At 40.3% G+C, this 17,718-nt stretch overlaps 5 protein-coding genes across 6 annotated transcripts; 4 read left to right on the top strand and 1 right to left on the bottom strand.

The window, feature by feature from the left end:
• The first annotated feature begins 2,830 nt into the window (after nt 1–2,830).
• On the top strand, nt 2,831–5,142 carry LOC120007897. The gene is made up of 3 exons (XM_038858375.1): nt 2,831–3,889; nt 3,977–4,169; nt 4,322–5,142. The coding sequence occupies exons 1-3, from the start codon at nt 3,485–3,487 to the stop codon at nt 4,885–4,887; spliced, it is 1,164 nt and encodes a 387-aa protein (XP_038714303.1). The 5' UTR covers nt 2,831–3,484; the 3' UTR covers nt 4,888–5,142.
• Nucleotides 5,143–6,498: 1,356 nt separating this feature from the next.
• LOC120007898 (histone H2A variant 1-like) lies at nt 6,499–8,681 on the top strand. Of its 2 annotated transcripts, none has more exons than XM_038858376.1 (3): nt 6,499–6,647; nt 6,982–7,109; nt 8,094–8,681. In XM_038858376.1, the coding sequence occupies exons 2-3, from the start codon at nt 6,996–6,998 to the stop codon at nt 8,388–8,390; spliced, it is 411 nt and encodes a 136-aa protein (XP_038714304.1). In that variant the 5' UTR covers nt 6,499–6,647; nt 6,982–6,995; the 3' UTR covers nt 8,391–8,681. The 2 variants fall into 2 exon arrangements, with proteins under 2 accessions (XP_038714304.1, XP_038714306.1); XM_038858378.1 differs by having other exon boundaries at nt 6,557–6,647; nt 6,979–7,109.
• Nucleotides 8,682–9,417: 736 nt separating this feature from the next.
• On the top strand, nt 9,418–11,518 carry LOC120006896 (11S globulin seed storage protein 1-like). Its single transcript, XM_038857015.1, has 4 exons — nt 9,418–10,104; nt 10,190–10,446; nt 10,525–11,019; nt 11,105–11,518. The coding sequence occupies exons 1-4, from the start codon at nt 9,810–9,812 to the stop codon at nt 11,501–11,503; spliced, it is 1,446 nt and encodes a 481-aa protein (XP_038712943.1). The 5' UTR covers nt 9,418–9,809; the 3' UTR covers nt 11,504–11,518.
• A 1,468-nt stretch (nt 11,519–12,986) lies between these two features.
• On the top strand, nt 12,987–13,887 carry LOC120007862 (protodermal factor 1). Its single transcript, XM_038858330.1, has 2 exons — nt 12,987–13,247; nt 13,367–13,887. The coding sequence occupies exons 1-2, from the start codon at nt 13,102–13,104 to the stop codon at nt 13,686–13,688; spliced, it is 468 nt and encodes a 155-aa protein (XP_038714258.1). The 5' UTR covers nt 12,987–13,101; the 3' UTR covers nt 13,689–13,887.
• An 814-nt stretch (nt 13,888–14,701) lies between these two features.
• On the bottom strand, nt 14,702–17,115 carry LOC120008065 (11S globulin seed storage protein 2-like). The gene is made up of 4 exons (XM_038858577.1): nt 16,437–17,115; nt 16,079–16,341; nt 15,526–16,005; nt 14,702–15,263 (listed from the first exon to the last, which is right to left on the bottom strand). Exons 1-4 carry the CDS (start codon nt 16,741–16,743, stop codon nt 14,880–14,882), a joined length of 1,434 nt encoding a protein of 477 aa, XP_038714505.1. The 5' UTR covers nt 16,744–17,115; the 3' UTR covers nt 14,702–14,879.
• Between the last annotated feature and the right edge of the window lie 603 nt (nt 17,116–17,718).

The raw sequence follows: 17,718 nt of genomic DNA, 5'->3' as shown, positions 1-17,718 counted from the left end.
TTTAAATCTAAAATGTGGCAATGTTTGATAGGGGTGATGCAACAGATTCCTTTTAAAAGTTACTCCATTATGAGGTCCTGGAAGAGTATGGAAATCAAAAGATGAAGAGTTATCATGATGAACATAGCCAACTAAAATATAAAAAACCAAGGGCTTGAATCTGTAAAGAGATTGATGAGAGAGAGAGAGTGTGTAGTAAAGAAGGACATCCTGACTTACAAAACATGTAATGCTTGAGGTATTTTTATACTAATAGTATCATACTTCTCAAAGACTTACCATCCCACATCGTATTGACATTGTTTGATATTGGTCTTATAGTAGGTCTAATTTGGGCTCTAATAAACATGGGATTCCACACATCTCTTGAGACGGGTCCGGATTTGAGTACATACATCTCCGAACGGAGACTTATCATTCCACATCATATTGATATATTTGATTATCTTTTAGAACATGGGAACATGATGTTGTTGAATGATTGGTAACAAAACAATTTAAAAAATATCCCTTAGTGACCACATTTTATGTGTAACATCTAATTGAGTTGTCCATTGGCAAAAAAACATTATCCAGAAAGCATCTCTAATGCATAAAAGTTCAAAATGACGTGTAATTTGAAATGAAAAAAATAAATATAAAATATAGATTTCACGTCAGCAAAAAACGTTGATATGTGGTCGCAATTAGTCCGGTCAATAATTTTTGGTTGAAATTGATCGGAATTGGACCGGAGTGATCTATTTGCCTAAATTAAGAACATTGGGTGACATAATTGAAATTTTTTTTCTTTAAGTGACACAATTGCAAACGAACTTATCTTTGAGTGGTCTATCCACACTTTTCCGAATGAAAAACTTATGCATATATAGCATTTTCCATATTGATTTGGTGTACAAACTGTCTTAATTACAAGGGTTATGGCCTATGGGTCTTCATGTAACCTAGATTTGACATCTCATCTACCACCTTAAACTATAGTTTTTTTTCTAAATCAAGAGAAATTTAGGACTTCGAAATTGACAACAAAATTAGGTGGGATTGCTATGATGGGTTTGATGGGCTTTAACTTACTATGAAAGAAGCCCACGTACAGACTTGAACGGAGATTGTGGGTTCTACAAGTTCTGGAGAAAGAAAAACGAAGGCCCACATAGAGATCTTTGTGGGGCCCACGAGACAGGTGGTATTGTGGTAGCATCTCCCGTGGCATTTAAAGAAACGACATCATATTTCTGTCTGCCTTGTAACTCGCGACACGCGGCTTCATCCCAGAAAACGGAAATGTAAAGTAGGGACCGCAAAATTATGTTTCATCTGGATAACGGAATTTGTTTGACTCAGATTAAATTAAATTTGAAAATAAGTTATATATCCGAAATTTGGATCAAAATAAAAAATTTGTCTGATTTAAAATCAGATCCCGATCCAAACATAATAGTTTGCTTGTGTGGATCCTAATTGGATTAGTTTGTTGTCCGATTTATTTGTATGGATTTAAATTAATCTGGGTTTGATCAATTAGGTACGTTTGAAATTCAATCCGAATTAAGGTATGAATATATAAATATTTTATAAACACGTCATTCCATCCCAAATTGATTTTTTACGAACTCTAAAGGAAGTGCGTCTCCACGTGTCCTTAAAGATGGACCGCACTTCACCATCCACTACTCTTTCTGTCATTTAAAACCCTCCACCTTTAGCTAAATTACTGTCATATCCACTTTCCGTTACCTGTAGAGAGCCAACAAAATAGGGGCCTAATCGTCAAGAAAGCGACAATAACCACCATTGTCCCATCCGATACCTTCCAACTTCCATTCAAAACAACGGGCCTTAGAAATGGATCCCAAATGATTTCAATGACAATAATACCCTTTTGTCTGTAATTCATCTAGCCAATTTATTAGGTAAGTTCGATATTTCCAAGAATGTCATTTCCGTCATTTCAATGATACCACGCGAAAAATCAACCTGAAGAGATTGGTTTTCTGGAAGTTTCCCACGCGACAATTGTGAATGACGTTTTGCAAAAGCCTTGAACAGTTTGCTCATCACGAGGAGGCTTAAAATTAAGGCTGACAAAATTATATTTAGATGATGGAATTTGTTCGACTCACATTAAATTAAATTTAAATATAAATTAGACGTTTGAAATTTGAATCCAACCAAAAAAAAATTAACATTTTTGAAATTGAATCCAAGTCTAAACACATAGATCTTGAAAGATTTATTTGTCCGAACCTTAATCCGGAGTAGGTTATTGTCTGAATTTAAAACAATCAGGATTAGGATCCGAATATATAAATATCTCGTTAACAAGTGTTGTTATCTGATCCAGAATCGACATGTAACCGATATTTTTTTTGTCATCCATAATTAAAAGAACAATGCTAAAGATCTTCAAAATATGACCTCAAATCTATATGACATTAAACTAGTCATTCATTAAACGGAAGCACTACACATCCATAAAATAAATATTCATAAACTTACATAAACATGTGACATGCTTATGTGGCTTTTTTGATAAGGTTTATATATTTTTTTAATCTATGTGGTATGTCTTTTTTGCTTACCCCTAGATTATGTAAGTTTATAGATGAAAAAATTATGGACATAATCATAACACATATGTAGGACCCACTCCATATTAAATGAGGGGGTCTCAAGCATTATCATAATTAAAACTACCATGCGGTGAAGGGCAGTTTTGGAATAACAAGTTCGGGCAGGTAGTCTGATGCCACGTGGGATGCATACGTGGCGAAAACTTCATACTCAGTTAAATCTACTACAGTCCAACCACCTTATAAAACCTTGGAGCCTCTCGCCTAATCCTTATCTTCTTCTTCAGTGAGCCAAAAACGACGCAGAAAGCCAAAAACCAATCTCTTATTTCCCTTTGATTTTCTCGGACTTCGCCGGAGATCGCATCGGTGAGAGAAAGCAAAACTGAAATCCGGTAATTGAATGGTGTTTCCGGATGCCGATTGTGGTTTACACTCCCGAAGTGAAAACGTGACGTTCTCGTTTCGTCGCGTTTTTGTGAACTGGCGCGGCATCTAGAAACCTAAAAGCAAAAGTTACTGTGCTTGGCAGAGCTTCTAAGTTATTCCATGCTTTATCTCTCAGGATTAAGTGAAATCATTATAAAATAATCGGAGAGAAACGCATTTTTCTTTGGCCAGAGAGTCTCGGTTCTATATTGATTCGATTTGCTGATCTCAGGACACAGAGTGTTGTGGAGTCATCATTTGATACTCGTGTATTAGTTTTTGGTTTCGATGGATTTGTAGACTGTAGAAAGCCTCCCTTTTCTTTTCTGTTGTTTCCATCTCATTTCTATTGAGATCTCTTTGAAATGATCGTATTTCTTGAACTGGAGAAGAATCAAGAAAAAACAGGAGAGTTGTTTAGATTTTAATTTGATGATTGTGTAGCTTAACAAGGCTAAGCTTTGTACCCGGTCATACCGACCATGCCTTTCACGGCGAAGATCCAGCCCATTGATTCTCACGGACTAGAAGAACCGATTCTGTTGGAGCCAGTGAAGCCGGTGGTGAAATCACGGTGGAAGAGGCTGTTCGAGCGCCAGTTCCTGAGAAACTCTGTTGCAGAAAAGACCGGCGCCACAGAGGAGCTGCATTTGATCAAACATGGCTCAACTGAATTCTCTGAGTTCGAGCCAAGCTCGGTCTGCTTGGATAAGATGGTGCAGAATTTCCTCGAGGAGAACAACGAGAAGCACTCAACTGGCGTGCAGTATGGCCGCCACCGTTCCAATTGCTTCAACCGTAATGGCAGCGATAGTTCTGATGACGAATTGGACTCTTTTGATGGCTCCAAATTTTCTTCCTCTGGCGAAGCGTGCGAAATTCTGAAGGTAGATTCAGATTAAGAGATCATATCTCTATTTTCTATGTTTCTGGTTGTTTTGTGTGTCTGAAATATGTGCTTTTGTGCTGGACAGAATTTGGTCCTTTGTGCTAGTGTTTGTGAGAGGAATTTGCTAGCCGACACTGCAAAGATCGTCGAGAAGGACAAGATCTCCAAGTGCAAAAACAATGGCTGCAGGAAGGTTGTCACTGATGGATTGGTGGCTCTCGGATACGACGCTTCAATTTGCAAATCTAGCTGGGAAAAATCCCCCTCTTATCCAGCTGGTAATTAAATGTCTCCCTAAAATGTTCCCTAATTCGTGTTTGTCTCCTGGGAAAAAAAAACAAACTATCGAGAGTATGAATCTTCGTATGTTCTTCTGTTGGATGAGAAGGTTATGGAAGCATAATAAATAATTAATCTTCATCTTTTACAGGGGAGTATGAATATATAGACGTGATAATCAAGGGCGAGAGATTGCTTATTGATATAGATTTCAGATCGGAATTTGAGATCGCTCGATCAACCAAGGAGTACAAAACTGTCCTCCAGTCCTTGCCTTACATCTTTGTCGGCAAGGCCGATCGTCTCCAAAGGATCATCGCCGTCGCGGCGGAGGCAGCAAAGCATAGCTTGAAGAAAAAGGGAATGGACGTTCCGCCTTGGCGACGTACCGGTTACTTCAATGCCAAATGGCTCTCCCCTAACATTAAAACCGCACGCGCCACTCCCCCTCCCCCTCCTGCTCCCGCAGAGGACGACGATTCCGATTTCAAAGTCGAAAAGAAGCAGTCTTTCGCTGGTACAACCACCGGCATCGTCAATCGGTGCTGTGCAGAGAACACGATTGATTGGACGGTATTGAAGGAATCTTTGTTTACTTTAGATGAGAAGTCTGAGGAAGAGAAGGTGCCGGTTGTGAAAGGACGGATACTACCGGCGGTGGTGAAATCAAAGAGTGTGCGATCTGGTTTGGCTTCAGTGATTGAAGACGAGCCATAAAAATTTTGCTCCATTTTCCCTTTGTTTTTGATTTGGGAAATTAGTCGAGAATTATTAAATCTCGTATATGTATATATAGTCAACTAGAACTGACAAAAATCTGGAAAATCACCCTCTGCTGCGTCTTTTTTTTTTTGGTGTAAGGGTGTGATTTAGTAATATCAATAAAATCTTGAATAAGAACAGGGCGAGCTGATCAAGTTACAAATTTTGGTGGAAAACTTGATTGGTTCCTTAAATTGGCTTTCGGTATTATTTTTTACTATCAAAATCTGCCTACTTTCCCGAATTGGGTGTGGATATTTTGTGTTTATGTTGCTGGTTTTATATTGTTGTCTCCGAGGAACAGAGTTTGTTGATGAAGCCCTGAGCAGAGACTTGCTGGCTGTGATGGCTCAATTGATGTGAGGTTAAGCCCTTGGGAGCAGAAACCTCGTTCCCTAAAATGTGTCCTTTTTCAATTTAGACCAACACCGTTATGCAGGAAAATATGTTATGGATTTAGATATGTTACGCTGGTTTCAACTATGAAGAATCTATAGGAGAATACAGCTAGTTATCTGCCTTCCATTGAAAAAAAATGTAGTTTACCATAAGGTTGAAGGAGACTGTTGTGAAAATATTCAATGGTTTTAATATGCAATGTTATATGCTGATATGGTGTATCCAGCCTAATTAGATCACGACAATTTAAAGAATGTGAGATCAAATCATCCGTAATTGGGATGAAAATGGTTTATAATTCTAATTTGAAATTATTAACAACTACTCATGAATTGATACCAACGACTTAGAGCATCACATTCGAACCACTAGTTAAAGTTATAAATATGATGTGATTCGAATCCCCTTCTCCGTTAAAAAAAAAAAAACAAACAAAATGCAGAGCATATTCAGTGTAGGATGCAAAATGGATAACTATCATTTTGCATCCCCAAACCATCAAATAGAGTCTCAATGTAAGAACCAAGTGGGTAACCAAATTTGGTAATTCACATTTTTGGATGTAACTTTAGATATATAGAGTAGAGATAAATGGGAAGATGCAAAATGATAGATACTATATACTCATCCCCGATTCAACAGTTTCATTAATCATTCACCCTCGCATCCTTCCAGCACCTTCGTAGGCGCGTAATCAACGTCCCTCAAGTGTGTGCACTACACGAGATTGACAAATCTTCTCTCATCGTCGCCGAAACAATGTATGAGGACAAGCTCTAGGCCGCTGCCCATCTCCGTGTTCAATCCTTTTTCATGGTTGTGCCACAATGTTCTCTGTATCTCGAATGTTATTCAAGGTAAAGGATAGAGGTTTGGGCTTATCCGAGTTTGGGTCTAGCTCCTTTTCTTCTTGGGCTTCAATCTTTCAAGATTTTGATCACCTTAAACAAATTGTTTTTACATTTAAATAAAGTGTTGCAATTTATGTTAGGTATGAAATTTGTATAATAATAATCAAATGAGAATTTTGATTACGCTCTTATGAAATTTACTATAATATTAGTTACCATACACCACATCAACGTGTGACATATGTGGCCAAAAGGACATTTAGCTAAGTAAAGTAAGAAAAATTTTGAATTCCCAAAACTGTAAAATTTCCCACCCAAATTAGCCGCTGTTTTTGTTTTCAGCCATTTCAAAACTCGGACACATTGAAAGAATACTATTCAATTACCCCATTAAACCCAAAAAAACTGTCTCTCTGAACGATCTCTCCAGAATTCTCTTCCCGATTCTGATTCCAAGCTGCTCAGGTCTCTCTTTCTCAACTGCTCTTTTCGTTTCATCTTTGATTTTGATCTTTGCTGTTTTTCTTAATTCTTGGTCCATATATTCTCTATTTCCTAGATTTATTTGTCTTCTTTTGGATACTGCGATCTGTATGAATTTTACGGGAAAATCTTCATAGACTACAATGTCCGTGAAGAATTCGACAATTTTCTTTCACACACTCAAAATCAACGAGATCTGGGTTCATATGAGCCTTTGTGTTTGTGATTATTCTTATAATTCCGAAAGAATCGTGAATATTGACGCTTAAATCACATACTTCTCATGTTGTGTTAATTTTTTGAAAAAAAAAAGAAGAGTAAGGAAGAACAATGGCTGGAAAAGGAGGGAAGGGGCTTCTGGCGGCGAAGACCACCGCGGCGAACAAGGATAAGGACAAGGACAAGAAACGGCAAGTTTCCCGGTCATCCCGAGCTGGTATTCAGGTAACGTTTTACCGCTTTGCCCTTGTACATCACCGTTTTTGTCGATCTTGCCCTCCTTCCTCGTGCCTGTTATGCATTCAAACATTTACAAACAAGGTAAAATATGTATTCTAGATTTAATGGCATATGTAGTTGAATATAATTAACAATCTGCAGCATACAGTGATAAAAATAGAACAAGTAGATGCGGATCTGTATGGGCATTATGTCTGGATAAAGTACTCTTTTTCCATAGATATTGGACTCTCTTTTTCATGTATTCATCTCATGGAGTTCTTGGTGGTTGTATGATTGCCCGGATTCTGCTTCGTTATGTCTGATTCTCAAGTACCAAATTAAGAACGCGAAAAAAATTACAATTAGTGAAATATTTGTAGAAATAGACACTAAAAGTGCTGCTTGATTTATTGGTATTTTCATCTCAGATAATCAAATTATATGATAAGTTCTTATGTTGTCCTGAAAGCAAAATATCTTTGAATTTTGTTTTAATCGATTAGACCTTTCAATTGATTAAAGGTTATAGAATTCAATACTAAAGGTTATGTTCCTCGGCAATGGAGTGCCACATTCTTTTACTCATCTTTTTAAGAATTTTGATGGCTTACAAGTTTGGTTACAGGAATTTCCTTGATCTATGCTTTAGTTGCTCATGAGGCTGTCAACCCTTTTATTTATTGATTTCAATGATAATTTATTTTCTGATAAAAAATACTAATCTGAAGTTGGTCTTTTTGTATGTGGTTTAGTGGCCAATAAAAAATTATAAGTGTATTGTATTGAAATTATGATACAAAGGTGAGTTGAACTATCCTTCATTTTATGCACAATTTATAATAAGTTGAGAGACCCAGATCTTAGTGGAATGCAGTAGTACTAGTTCTATTCTGATGTCTGTGATTTTATTCAGAATTCCAACTGTGTTTACATTTGGACACATAATTTGTTGATCTAACAAATGTGTTTTCTTGCATGGGAGTTCAGTTTCCAGTGGGTCGGATTCATCGTCATCTGAAGACTAGGACTCAAGCAAATGGGAGAGTTGGAGCTACTGCTGCTGTCTACTTGGCTTCAATCCTGGAGTACCTGACTGCAGAGGTGCTTGAGCTTGCTGGCAATGCAAGCAAGGATTTGAAGGTGAAGAGAATCACTCCAAGGCATCTTCAGTTGGCCATTAGAGGGGATGAGGAGCTTGACACCCTCATCAAAGGAACCATTGCCGGGGGTGGTGTCATACCTCACATTCACAAGTCACTCATCAACAAAACCTCCAAAGATTAAGTTGTTGACATCAAATCTCCAGTTATGGTTAGTACATTTGTTAGGACAATGGTGGATTTGCTTATCCTTTTTTAGAATATCTTGTCTAGGAAATCTTGCATGACTACTTGGATTTGTGATTATAGTTGGTTTCCTTGTCCACAGTGCAGGTATGCAGTACGCTTGTTGGATAGTTATAGGTTTTAGCTGCCTAGTATCGTAGTGTATTTTCTATTTTGGTTGTCGGATTCTCCTTTTGCACTGCATCTTTGGATTCTACAATTGGTTTTTATAAAGTTGATGTTGCTTGCATGCTTTGGATTTGTTAATCACGCTTCCTTTAAAGCTGATATGATTATCTGTTGGAATGCAAATGAAAGTGTAAGGTGTCAACTTTAGATGAATTCAAATATTGAAGCCCAGATGAGGTTCTTATTGTAGAAGTCATTGCAATTTTAATTACACGTTTGGTGTGTATCAAATTCAAAAACTTATGGATCCCACATTGGTAAACAAATTGAATGTCTGTGATTGAAATTGCAGGGAAATTCAGTGTTGAAATCGCTACCTCTAGTGGTACTAAATTTGAATTTCTAGTACTAGATTTTTGAACAGATTTACTTGATATAGCTGTACCATTGAACTGAATGAAAAACAAATTAGTTGCTTTTGAGACCTAGCGGGGTACCAAACACAAACCAATTTAAGGTGGTTTAGTTTGTCTTCGGCCTGGCTAGACGCTCTAGTCAAAGGCGCACCCAGAATTGATTCAAGTTGTTAACAATTTCTTGGTGGCCACCTGTGCATGGTCTTTGGCATGCAAGTGGGGGCTTGCTAGTAGATTTCAGTTTGCTAGTGCCTAGTGGGTCTTAATGCATTGAGCCTCGACTTATGATTTACCATGTTGGTAGGCGGGAAACTTTCAAGTTCGGGGGCTTATTAGTTAAATGTTTATGTTCACTCAATTATCTGCAAGAGTGTTAGGGGTGGGTGATTCTTTAGTTATAAAAAGAGGTGACAAACAAAAAAAAAGGCATAGAAAACAAACATTAAATATGTCTTAGCGAGACGGACAATGTTAGCAGACAATCCTGTTAGCAGTTAATTTAGGTTAATTAAGAGTTCGTTTGCACACCAAGAATTAGAAGGAGCCACAAAAGAAACCTCAAGTAGTACGGACAGATCGCACGATGCCTTGTTTTGGTTCTGTTTAGCTATCGCCTATCTGTCTTCATCTCTGAAACCTTAAGACACCTATCTTCAATTGTCCTTGTGAGGTGTAAGAAAGCAAGCGCAGGTAGCCATGCACAATGAAGAATGGCCAAACTTTCCTTACACACACAGACCTAATGTGTCACTACGCCACTTCCCATTCTCTTCAATAAATACCCACCACCATTCACTTACCCAATTCAAACAAGTCTAGCTCTAATACCCACCATGGCTAAGACTACTTCCTTGCTCCCTCTTTCCCTATGCTTTCTTGTCTTCTTCACCGGCTGCTTAGCTCGCCAGCAATGGCAACAAACCCAGAATCAGTGCCAACTTGACAGGATCCAAGCACTCGAACCCAACAATCGCGTTGAGTGTGAGGCCGGAAGAATTGAGTCCTGGGACCCTAGCCATGACCAATTCCAGTGTGCTGGTGTTGCCGTAGTTCGCCGCAAGATTGAACCCAATGGCCTTCTATTGCCTCACTTCAGCAACTCTCCTCAACTCATATACATCATCAAAGGTAATAAATAATTAGTACGCGTTAATTTGCTTTTCCATGGCAGCATTCCAGTTTGTTGATTTGGTTATCGGTTATGATTTGCTAGGTAGGGGAATTAATGGCGCCGTCATCTCCGGTTGCCCTGAAACATTCCAAGATTCACGAGGATCATCCCAACAAGGACAAGGCAGACGTAGGTTCCAAGACCAGCACCAGAAGATTCATCATTTCCGTGAAGGAGATGTGTTGTTTATTCCTGCTGGAATTCCTTACTGGGCTTACAACAATGGCAACGAGGAGGTTGTCTCTGTCAGTCTCATCGATGTCAGCAACAACGCAAACCAGCTCGATCTCCGCCCGAGAGTAAGAAACCTAGCAACAATTAAAATGTAAACAAGAATTTCCCAAATCTGAATTTGTTTATTTGATTTTATGCAACAGAAATTCCACTTAGCTGGTAACCCAGAACACGATTTCGAGCCACAAGAGGAGCAGAGGAGACGCGGTGAACAAGGCCATAGCCGGGGACAGCAAGGAAGTGGACAGAGATCTTCTTGCAACAACGTTTTCTGCGGCTTCGATTCACGAATCCTGGCCGAGGCCTTTAACGTGGACCAGAAGCTTATTGAGAGGATTCAGAACGACAACGACGACAGAGGCCAAATTGTGAAAGTTAAAGGAGGTGAGCTTCAGGTGGTCAGGCCACCAAGCTTACAAGACGAGAGATACGAACAAGAAGAGAGCCCGAGAAGGTACGGACGTGGTAATGGAATTGAAGAGACTCTGTGCTCATGGAGGTTGAAGGAGAACATCGGCGATCCCTCACGCGCGGACATCTACTCGCCAGAAACTGGTCGCATCAGCACCGTTAACAGCTTCAACCTCCCTATCCTCCGGCAGTATCAACTCAGCGCCGAGTACGGCGTTCTCAAAAATGTAACTGCGAACTCGAAAATCGAAAGCTCAATTTCAAATTTCGATTTTCCCTCCATGACCTAAATTTGTTGATTGAATTCTGCAGAATGCTTTAATGGTGCCCTACTACAACTTGAACGCACACAGCATCGTCTACGCGATCAGGGGCCGAGCGAGGATTCAGATAGTGGACAACTACGGCCAGACGGTGTTCGACGGAGAGCTCCAGCAGGGACAGGTCTTGACAGTGCCACAAAACTTCGCGATCGTTAAACGCGCTGAGAGCGAGAGATTCGAATGGGTTTCCTTCAAAACTAACGACAACGCCATGATCAGTACTCTGGCTGGAAAAACCTCGGCCATCAGAGGCATTCCAGCGGATGTTTTGGCCAACGCATTTCAGATCTCACGGGAGGAAGCTTCGAGGCTCAAGTTCAACAGAAAAGAGAGCACCGTGGCTCAGGGCAGTGGTTCTCCTGGAGCGGGAAGGAGGGCTGATGCTTGAGAGAGTGACACGTGGAGCGGGACCGTAGTTAATTTGCCCTTTGTTTTTTTTTTTAAAAATCTTTTTGATGCGGGTAGGGGTTTATACGAGGAAGGAAAATAAAAAGGGGGATTAGACGGTGCCGTTTAATGCAAATGAAGAGTATGTACTTAATAAAGACTGTACGTGTAGCTTGTTATAAATGAGTCATGAAATAATATAATTAGTGAGCTTTTGGGAGCTGCAGCAAGGGTGAATAAAATAATGTTTATGCTTAACCATTCAAGAGGTTTTTGAGTATCAATGGGTCATATTCCTTAGTCTCTAACTAGTGGTGGCAAAATCTTGTCATCCGGACCGAATTTTTTCGTCATATTAAATCAAGTTTGAACATAAGTTATATGTCTGAAACTCTAATTCAAATAAAATCTTATCCGATTTATTTACCCAGACCCTAATCTAAATTAGGTTATTGTTAAATTTATTTGTTCAAATTTGATCAATTAAGTATGTTTGAAATCTAATCCAAAAAATTAAAAAATTAAAGTCCGGACAAGTACTGTTGTTCAACTAGGAACCAAAATGTAGACTTGTCATAGTGGGGTAGGATACTGGAGTTCGTGGCTTCAAGTCCATGCATACATGTTGTCCGTCTACTTGAAAGTTGAGATCAAGTGAAATGGCCCAATTTTTTTTTGCCCTTTTGAATGCTAAAGGCCTAAAGGCTATTGGGGATTTAAACCCATTGCCTAATTGGCCCATATATCTTTTTTTTAGATCGTAAGGATTTGTACCCTTGACCTCAAGAGGGGTGGGAGCTTACTAGCTGGCCTGGGCTTATTCCTTCCTAGAGCCCATGCAATGTCACAAGAAAAAAAATAAGTTATCCACAAACAAGGTTCCAGACCTCAAGACTAAAGAGGGGTGGGAGCTACTAGCTGGCCTGGGCTTATTCCTTCCTAGAGCCCATGCAATGTCACAAGAAAAAAAATAAGTTATCCACAAACAAGGTTCCAGTCTTCCAGACCTCAAGACTCAAAAGGGGTTGGGAGCTTACTAGCTGGCCTGGGCTTATTCCTAGAGCCCATGCAATGTAACAAGAAAAAAAGTTAGTTATCCACAAACAAGGTTCCAGCTAGGGTTGTTCCCACCAATAACCTAACGATCGGTTGGTTATTTTTTAAAAAAATATATAATTTTTTAAAAAATCGATTTATAATTGAAATAACCGATCAACATGAAAAAATTATTTTCATGTTGGTTGTACAAAGAACAAGGTTTCAGAACAAAGTTTCAGCTAGGGCTGTTCTGACCAGTTACATCTTGAAAAACTTGATCGTCCGTTTACAACTTTAGTTATAGTTTACGAGAAAGGAAAAAGAAAAAACAAGTTTCCAACTTCCCAGCTCGGACGCGCGTGTATAATTTTCCTTTGTATTAGTCAATTACAAATTTATCCTCATTAGACCAAAAAAGGACACTGGTCTCACTCTCAAGTACGGAGGATTTGAATTGAAAATGAATCAACGGTTATCTCAAGAAACTCGGATCCCAAATACCAATAAAAGAAGACGGCTACACTCGAAATGGAAGCTTAGATTTGCGAGCAGGCTAACAAGATGGGCAGGACTTCTCTACTGAATCCTCTCCTCCTTCTACTATTTCTAATCACTCCTTGCCATCCAGCCATGGACGCGGCCGCAACCACTCACAAGCCAAGGCTTGGCTTTCTCTACACAAGAACCAGAGGAAGATGCACACCACAGTAAGATCTCTCTACCTTTCCATCCATTAGTTTTGAATCTTCCGATTTAACTCGCCAAGAATCGTCCGAGTTGACTGGGAGCTGACTCGGATTAGTTGTTGTTGTTGTTGTTGTGGTAGGTTCTGGAGCAGCAGGAGGGAGGAATGGCCAAGGATGGTGCCGCAGAGATCGACGATATCAAATGTGTTTGGATCGAGAACGTTCGAACGGTACAGACCAGATCTGACTCTCCTAGAATCAACGGCTAGGAACGATGAGGAGAATGCCTTCGCTAGGTTGCTAAAGCAGGCGAGTGCTGCCTTGTTGAATTCGTATGCAAGAAAAGGATTTCCTTACTCGTCTTGGGAGGTGAAGACTCTGCTTATACAAGGATTAGTCTCCGAGGAGGCTGCAGCTCGTCAGGCAAAAAGGTTCCATGTCGCAAACCAGGCTTGCAGTTAAGTTAACCTAACCAAACACAATCTCTGTTTGTTTTGCTTTCTTTGGAGGATGATTTGTGTTGGCTGTAGACACTGATCTAATGGAAATAGAACAGTCACTAATTGTTCTATAGCTGCTACTTGATTTTTAGTTAACTTCTAGTTTACTGAATTCCAAGATCTGGTTCTTAATTAATATAGTACAATTTGTGTTCTTTTAATTTTCTTTTGCTGATTGACAGTGATATTTGTCCAGAACAATTCACTTGTTACTTGGTAATTGAAGTTTATGTTGAACAACAGTTTATGATTAACCAGTAATTTTTTTTGATGCCGCTGAGAAAGACGCTTCACATTGGAATTGAACATTGCAACCGATTATCAGTTGATAGTAGTAATGTTCTTAGAACATGCTTTAGAAAGGTTTATGCACATTTTGGATCACCGAAGAGTAAATGGTGTAGTAGAAATCAAAAGCTTAAAAACTCATAATATGTACATTTTGGACCACCAAAGAGCAAATTCTCTAGTAAAGATCAAAGACTTAAAACTCATAGTCAAGTTTGTCTAGTAGAAATCAATGGCTTCAAACTCATAATCGTGTGAAACTTGTAGGGGTTACTCAAAATTCCGATTCGCAATAGACCAGTGCCATGTCACTAGATTCGCCACTTTTTAGCCAAATTCCATCATTTAGACATCCATGGCCAACTTCCAAATTATTTTCTGCCAGTTTAAGAATTAACTTTTTTTGCCACTTTAAGAATTATTCGTTTATTTTATATCTTTGTATGAATTTAGGTTCAAATCACGTTCCATTGATTCTGACTTATTCCGGATTACTTGTACTATTGATTTGTGGGGCTAACTCAATTTTATTTTTTTTCGATTTTTAGGATTTTCTCGTTCGACAATTCATATCCCTAAATCCGATTCCTTTAGGATATTAAGACAATTCATATCCCTAAATCCGTTTCAGTTATGCGTTAACCAAATGCAAAGCATACAACAAAAGATGTGTAGGGAGGCCACAATTTTATTGATAACTCCGGAAGCTTACATTATTGGTTACAGCATCAACTCATTAGACTAAGCGTCCTGCTCACGCTAAGGTGATTAAGCAGAGACCCTTCTCTGGTTTATGCAACAAACATTGCTTACTAGTGACCCTTATGGTACATACTACTACTAGTAGGAAAAAAAAAAACTCTGTTTAAGAGGAGATACGGCCGACCGGTGTGAGCACAAGACTCTGTGGATCCCTATTAGTCTTCAACTGCCGAGCTTCACTCGGAGAGATCTGGAATGCATTTGCAAGAACATCATTAGGCATACCTCTTAGCACCGAAGTGTAGCCGGCCATTGGACTTTTTTCTGGGCGGCTAGAAGTTTTAACTGCCATCCATTCATAGCCTTCACTGCCTGCCCTCATGACACAGGCATAGTACTGAGGGAGTACATGCATGTCACCTTCTTTAACCCTCTCGTCCATCACAGTGTTTCCACGGTGATCCACAATCTGTACTTGGGCTTCGCCGCGGAGTGTGTAGAACACCGTCTGCTCGTTGACGGTCCAGTGTGGCGTGAACAATGCGTTCTGCAGAAACAAGTTAGAAATGATCAAGCTATTGACATTGTTAGATATGAAGTGGGTAATAGTGAACGAAAATGATAAAGATCTCAGCAGTTAGTATCCCAATCATCCCAGCTCAACACGAACAAGATACAAGTGAATTTGTAGTCTCCATATGTCACACACAATGGACATGAAATCTTGTGCAGCGGCTGGGATAATTGGAATCATCAGGATACCAACGGTTGCGATGTGAAAGAGGAAGTGGGGTTAGTTAACTAATTACAGGCATGAGATGGCCTTTTTCTGCACTCAAGTGCAGGTATTGAAGGATTGGAAGCTTTGACTCGCTGACAATGTTGATTCCTCCTGCACCTCTGCCATAGAAGTCAGATTTTCTTCTGGCATCCATGTTTGTCTTGAATTTCATGGAACAGTAGGTTTCTTCCATGCCGTTTTGTTGGGGTAGGTTTCTTCCTCCTCTTGGATGTTCCAATTCGTACCCTTCTTCTTGTTCTTCTTCTGGTGAAATCATCCTCATCATTTCCTTCTCGCACCTGACGATGAGCCCCCTGTTGTCTTCTTGCTGCATCTGCTGCACAATGTTGGATGGAACATTGAGAGCCTCAGAGAGCAGATCCTGGTCAAATGGTCGGAGTACGTTCTGGAAAGTATCCTGGACACGTTGAGATTGAGTTCCCCGTCGTCCTTCCCTCCGTCTTTCTTGCATTCTTTGCCTTGGTAGCCCACCAGCCAGCATAAATTCCTGAAATTTCAAGACCCAACTCGGTTTTAGAATTTAATCTTCTCTGTTTGAAAAAGATGAAGCAGATTAATACCCTGAGATTCCAGTCGAGTTGGTTCTCCGAGTTTGTAAGATCATGGAAGGTGACGGCAATAACATCTTCATCGCCATCGTTGTAGCACCAGCTGGCTGCTCCTGCTGGTGCAACAATGATATCTCCTTTGCGGAACCTCCGCACTTTCTGGTGTTGGTCTCTCTGCTGCCCGCTGCTTCTTACGTCCCTCGAGCGTTGGCCTTGCTCCGTTGAGTGGAAAGTCTCGGGGCATCCTGCTATGGTTATCCCTAGCATTCCGCTTCCTGCACATCATACTCATCCTCATCAGTCGTTTCAATTTTCTCAACCATGTTTGGTTGCTAGGAAAAAGCAAGAAGGAAAACAAAACAGAACAAACCTTGCTCAATATAGACAAGGCTAGGAGCAGGACTGAACTTTGGCAGAGAAAGGGAATTGGGTTTGACAGTATGCCTCATGGTTGCAAATCCAGCACATTGGAACTGGTCCTCATCTTGGTCCCAAATCTCAGTCACGCCACCCTCGGACTCAAACCGTTGGGAGGGCTGGCTCCTTGTGATCCTCTGGAGCCGGCATTTCTGTGTGAAGTCTCTGTCGCGCTGCTGCTGCTTCTCGGACTGTCGATCACCAACAGCTGCATAAACAAACAATGAGAGAAGAGCAAGAGCTAGTAGTTTAGAAGCCATGGAAGACAAGAGAGGAAGAGATAGTGTGTGTAAGGAGAAGGAAGTTGTTTTGGGTTTATATTGGAAGAGTTTTTGGAGTGTAGTGTGGGTAGTGTGGCAGCCATGGATGGTGGGTTCTGCATGGAGTTTGTGTCGCCATGTTAGCTTTATGCGCCACCTTGTTGTGCATGGAAGTGTGAGGTGGTGAGAGGAACTTAGTTACGTGGTGGTGTTGGGAAGAAAGGAATGGTTGAAGCTACCAGTTGTCTTGGTTTCTCTGATTGAATTCAACAGGAGAGTGACTAAATAAGCAGTTGAAGCTTTTGGGTTTGTAATTTTGTGGATCCGGCCCAAACCTTATTCGGCTCACGAGTTTGCCCGTTAAATGGCTTTTATACCCCAAGCAGAAAAAATTAAGGCCCAAGCTTACTCAACAGCTTTGTGGAAAGGTATCGCCGTATAGGTCTTTTCGTTACGTCGCTTGGCCCAATCTCATTCCTGGACGTGGGGAAGCATGCTCACATGTGCTTGGATGAGCCTGACCCCGATACTATTGTTAAGGCCCAAACCCACTCTACAACAAAAAATTAGCCTATTGGTGAGGGATACTGATGAATACCCATCAAACCACCCCCTTGTACAGTTGACGTCCACGGCGGCTACGCTCGCCCTTTAGATGGCAGCCCTTTCCCCCTTGGACAGCTGACGTTCACAACGACTACGCTCGCCCTTCAGACGGCAGCCTTCTCCGCAAACGCGACTCTCTCGATGAAAACACCAATGATGAATACCCACACCGGCCCATAAGACCCATGGTAGAACTACAACCCAGAAAATCGGCTTACCAGAGGGTGCCTTGGATCCTTATAAACTAGAGTTGGTAGCCCTATTTTTTCAATGTGGAATACTCATTAGATACACAACACACTTTTAAATCGCCCAATTCCATCTCACGTAAGTGATGTGGGATCACGAGCTCTCCCAAGGTCCAAAAAG

The sequence above is a fragment of the Tripterygium wilfordii genome, chromosome 10 (assembly GCF_013401445.1).
Source record: "Tripterygium wilfordii isolate XIE 37 chromosome 10, ASM1340144v1, whole genome shotgun sequence".
Lineage (NCBI taxonomy): Eukaryota > Viridiplantae > Streptophyta > Magnoliopsida > Celastrales > Celastraceae > Tripterygium > Tripterygium wilfordii.
This window is presented reverse-complemented; position numbering and strand designations above follow the sequence as displayed.

Bases quoted from the DNA above. Each gene is read 5' to 3' on its own strand.
- LOC120007897 (XM_038858375.1), top strand. From the start codon at position 3,485: ATGCCTTTCACGGCGAAGATCCAGCCCATTGATTCTCACGGACTAGAA. The intron at 3,890-3,976 runs GTAGATTCAGAT...TGTGCTGGACAG, and splicing joins AAGCGTGCGAAATTCTGAAG to AATTTGGTCCTTTGTGCTAG. The intron at 4,170-4,321 runs GTAATTAAATGT...CATCTTTTACAG, and splicing joins ATCCCCCTCTTATCCAGCTG to GGGAGTATGAATATATAGAC.
- LOC120007898 (XM_038858376.1), top strand. From the start codon at position 6,996: ATGGCTGGAAAAGGAGGGAAGGGGCTTCTGGCGGCGAAGACCACCGCG. The intron at 7,110-8,093 runs GTAACGTTTTAC...ATGGGAGTTCAG, and splicing joins CATCCCGAGCTGGTATTCAG to TTTCCAGTGGGTCGGATTCA.
- LOC120006896 (XM_038857015.1), top strand. From the start codon at position 9,810: ATGGCTAAGACTACTTCCTTGCTCCCTCTTTCCCTATGCTTTCTTGTC. The intron at 10,447-10,524 runs GTAAGAAACCTA...TTTATGCAACAG, and splicing joins AGCTCGATCTCCGCCCGAGA to AAATTCCACTTAGCTGGTAA. The intron at 11,020-11,104 runs GTAACTGCGAAC...TGAATTCTGCAG, and splicing joins AGTACGGCGTTCTCAAAAAT to AATGCTTTAATGGTGCCCTA.
- LOC120007862 (XM_038858330.1), top strand. From the start codon at position 13,102: ATGGGCAGGACTTCTCTACTGAATCCTCTCCTCCTTCTACTATTTCTA. The intron at 13,248-13,366 runs GTAAGATCTCTC...TTGTTGTGGTAG, and splicing joins AGAGGAAGATGCACACCACA to GTTCTGGAGCAGCAGGAGGG.
- LOC120008065 (XM_038858577.1), bottom strand. From the start codon at position 16,743: ATGGCTTCTAAACTACTAGCTCTTGCTCTTCTCTCATTGTTTGTTTAT. The intron at 16,342-16,436 runs GTTTGTTCTGTT...TATGATGTGCAG, and splicing joins CCTTGTCTATATTGAGCAAG to GAAGCGGAATGCTAGGGATA. The intron at 16,006-16,078 runs GTATTAATCTGC...TTGAAATTTCAG, and splicing joins AACTCGACTGGAATCTCAGG to GAATTTATGCTGGCTGGTGG.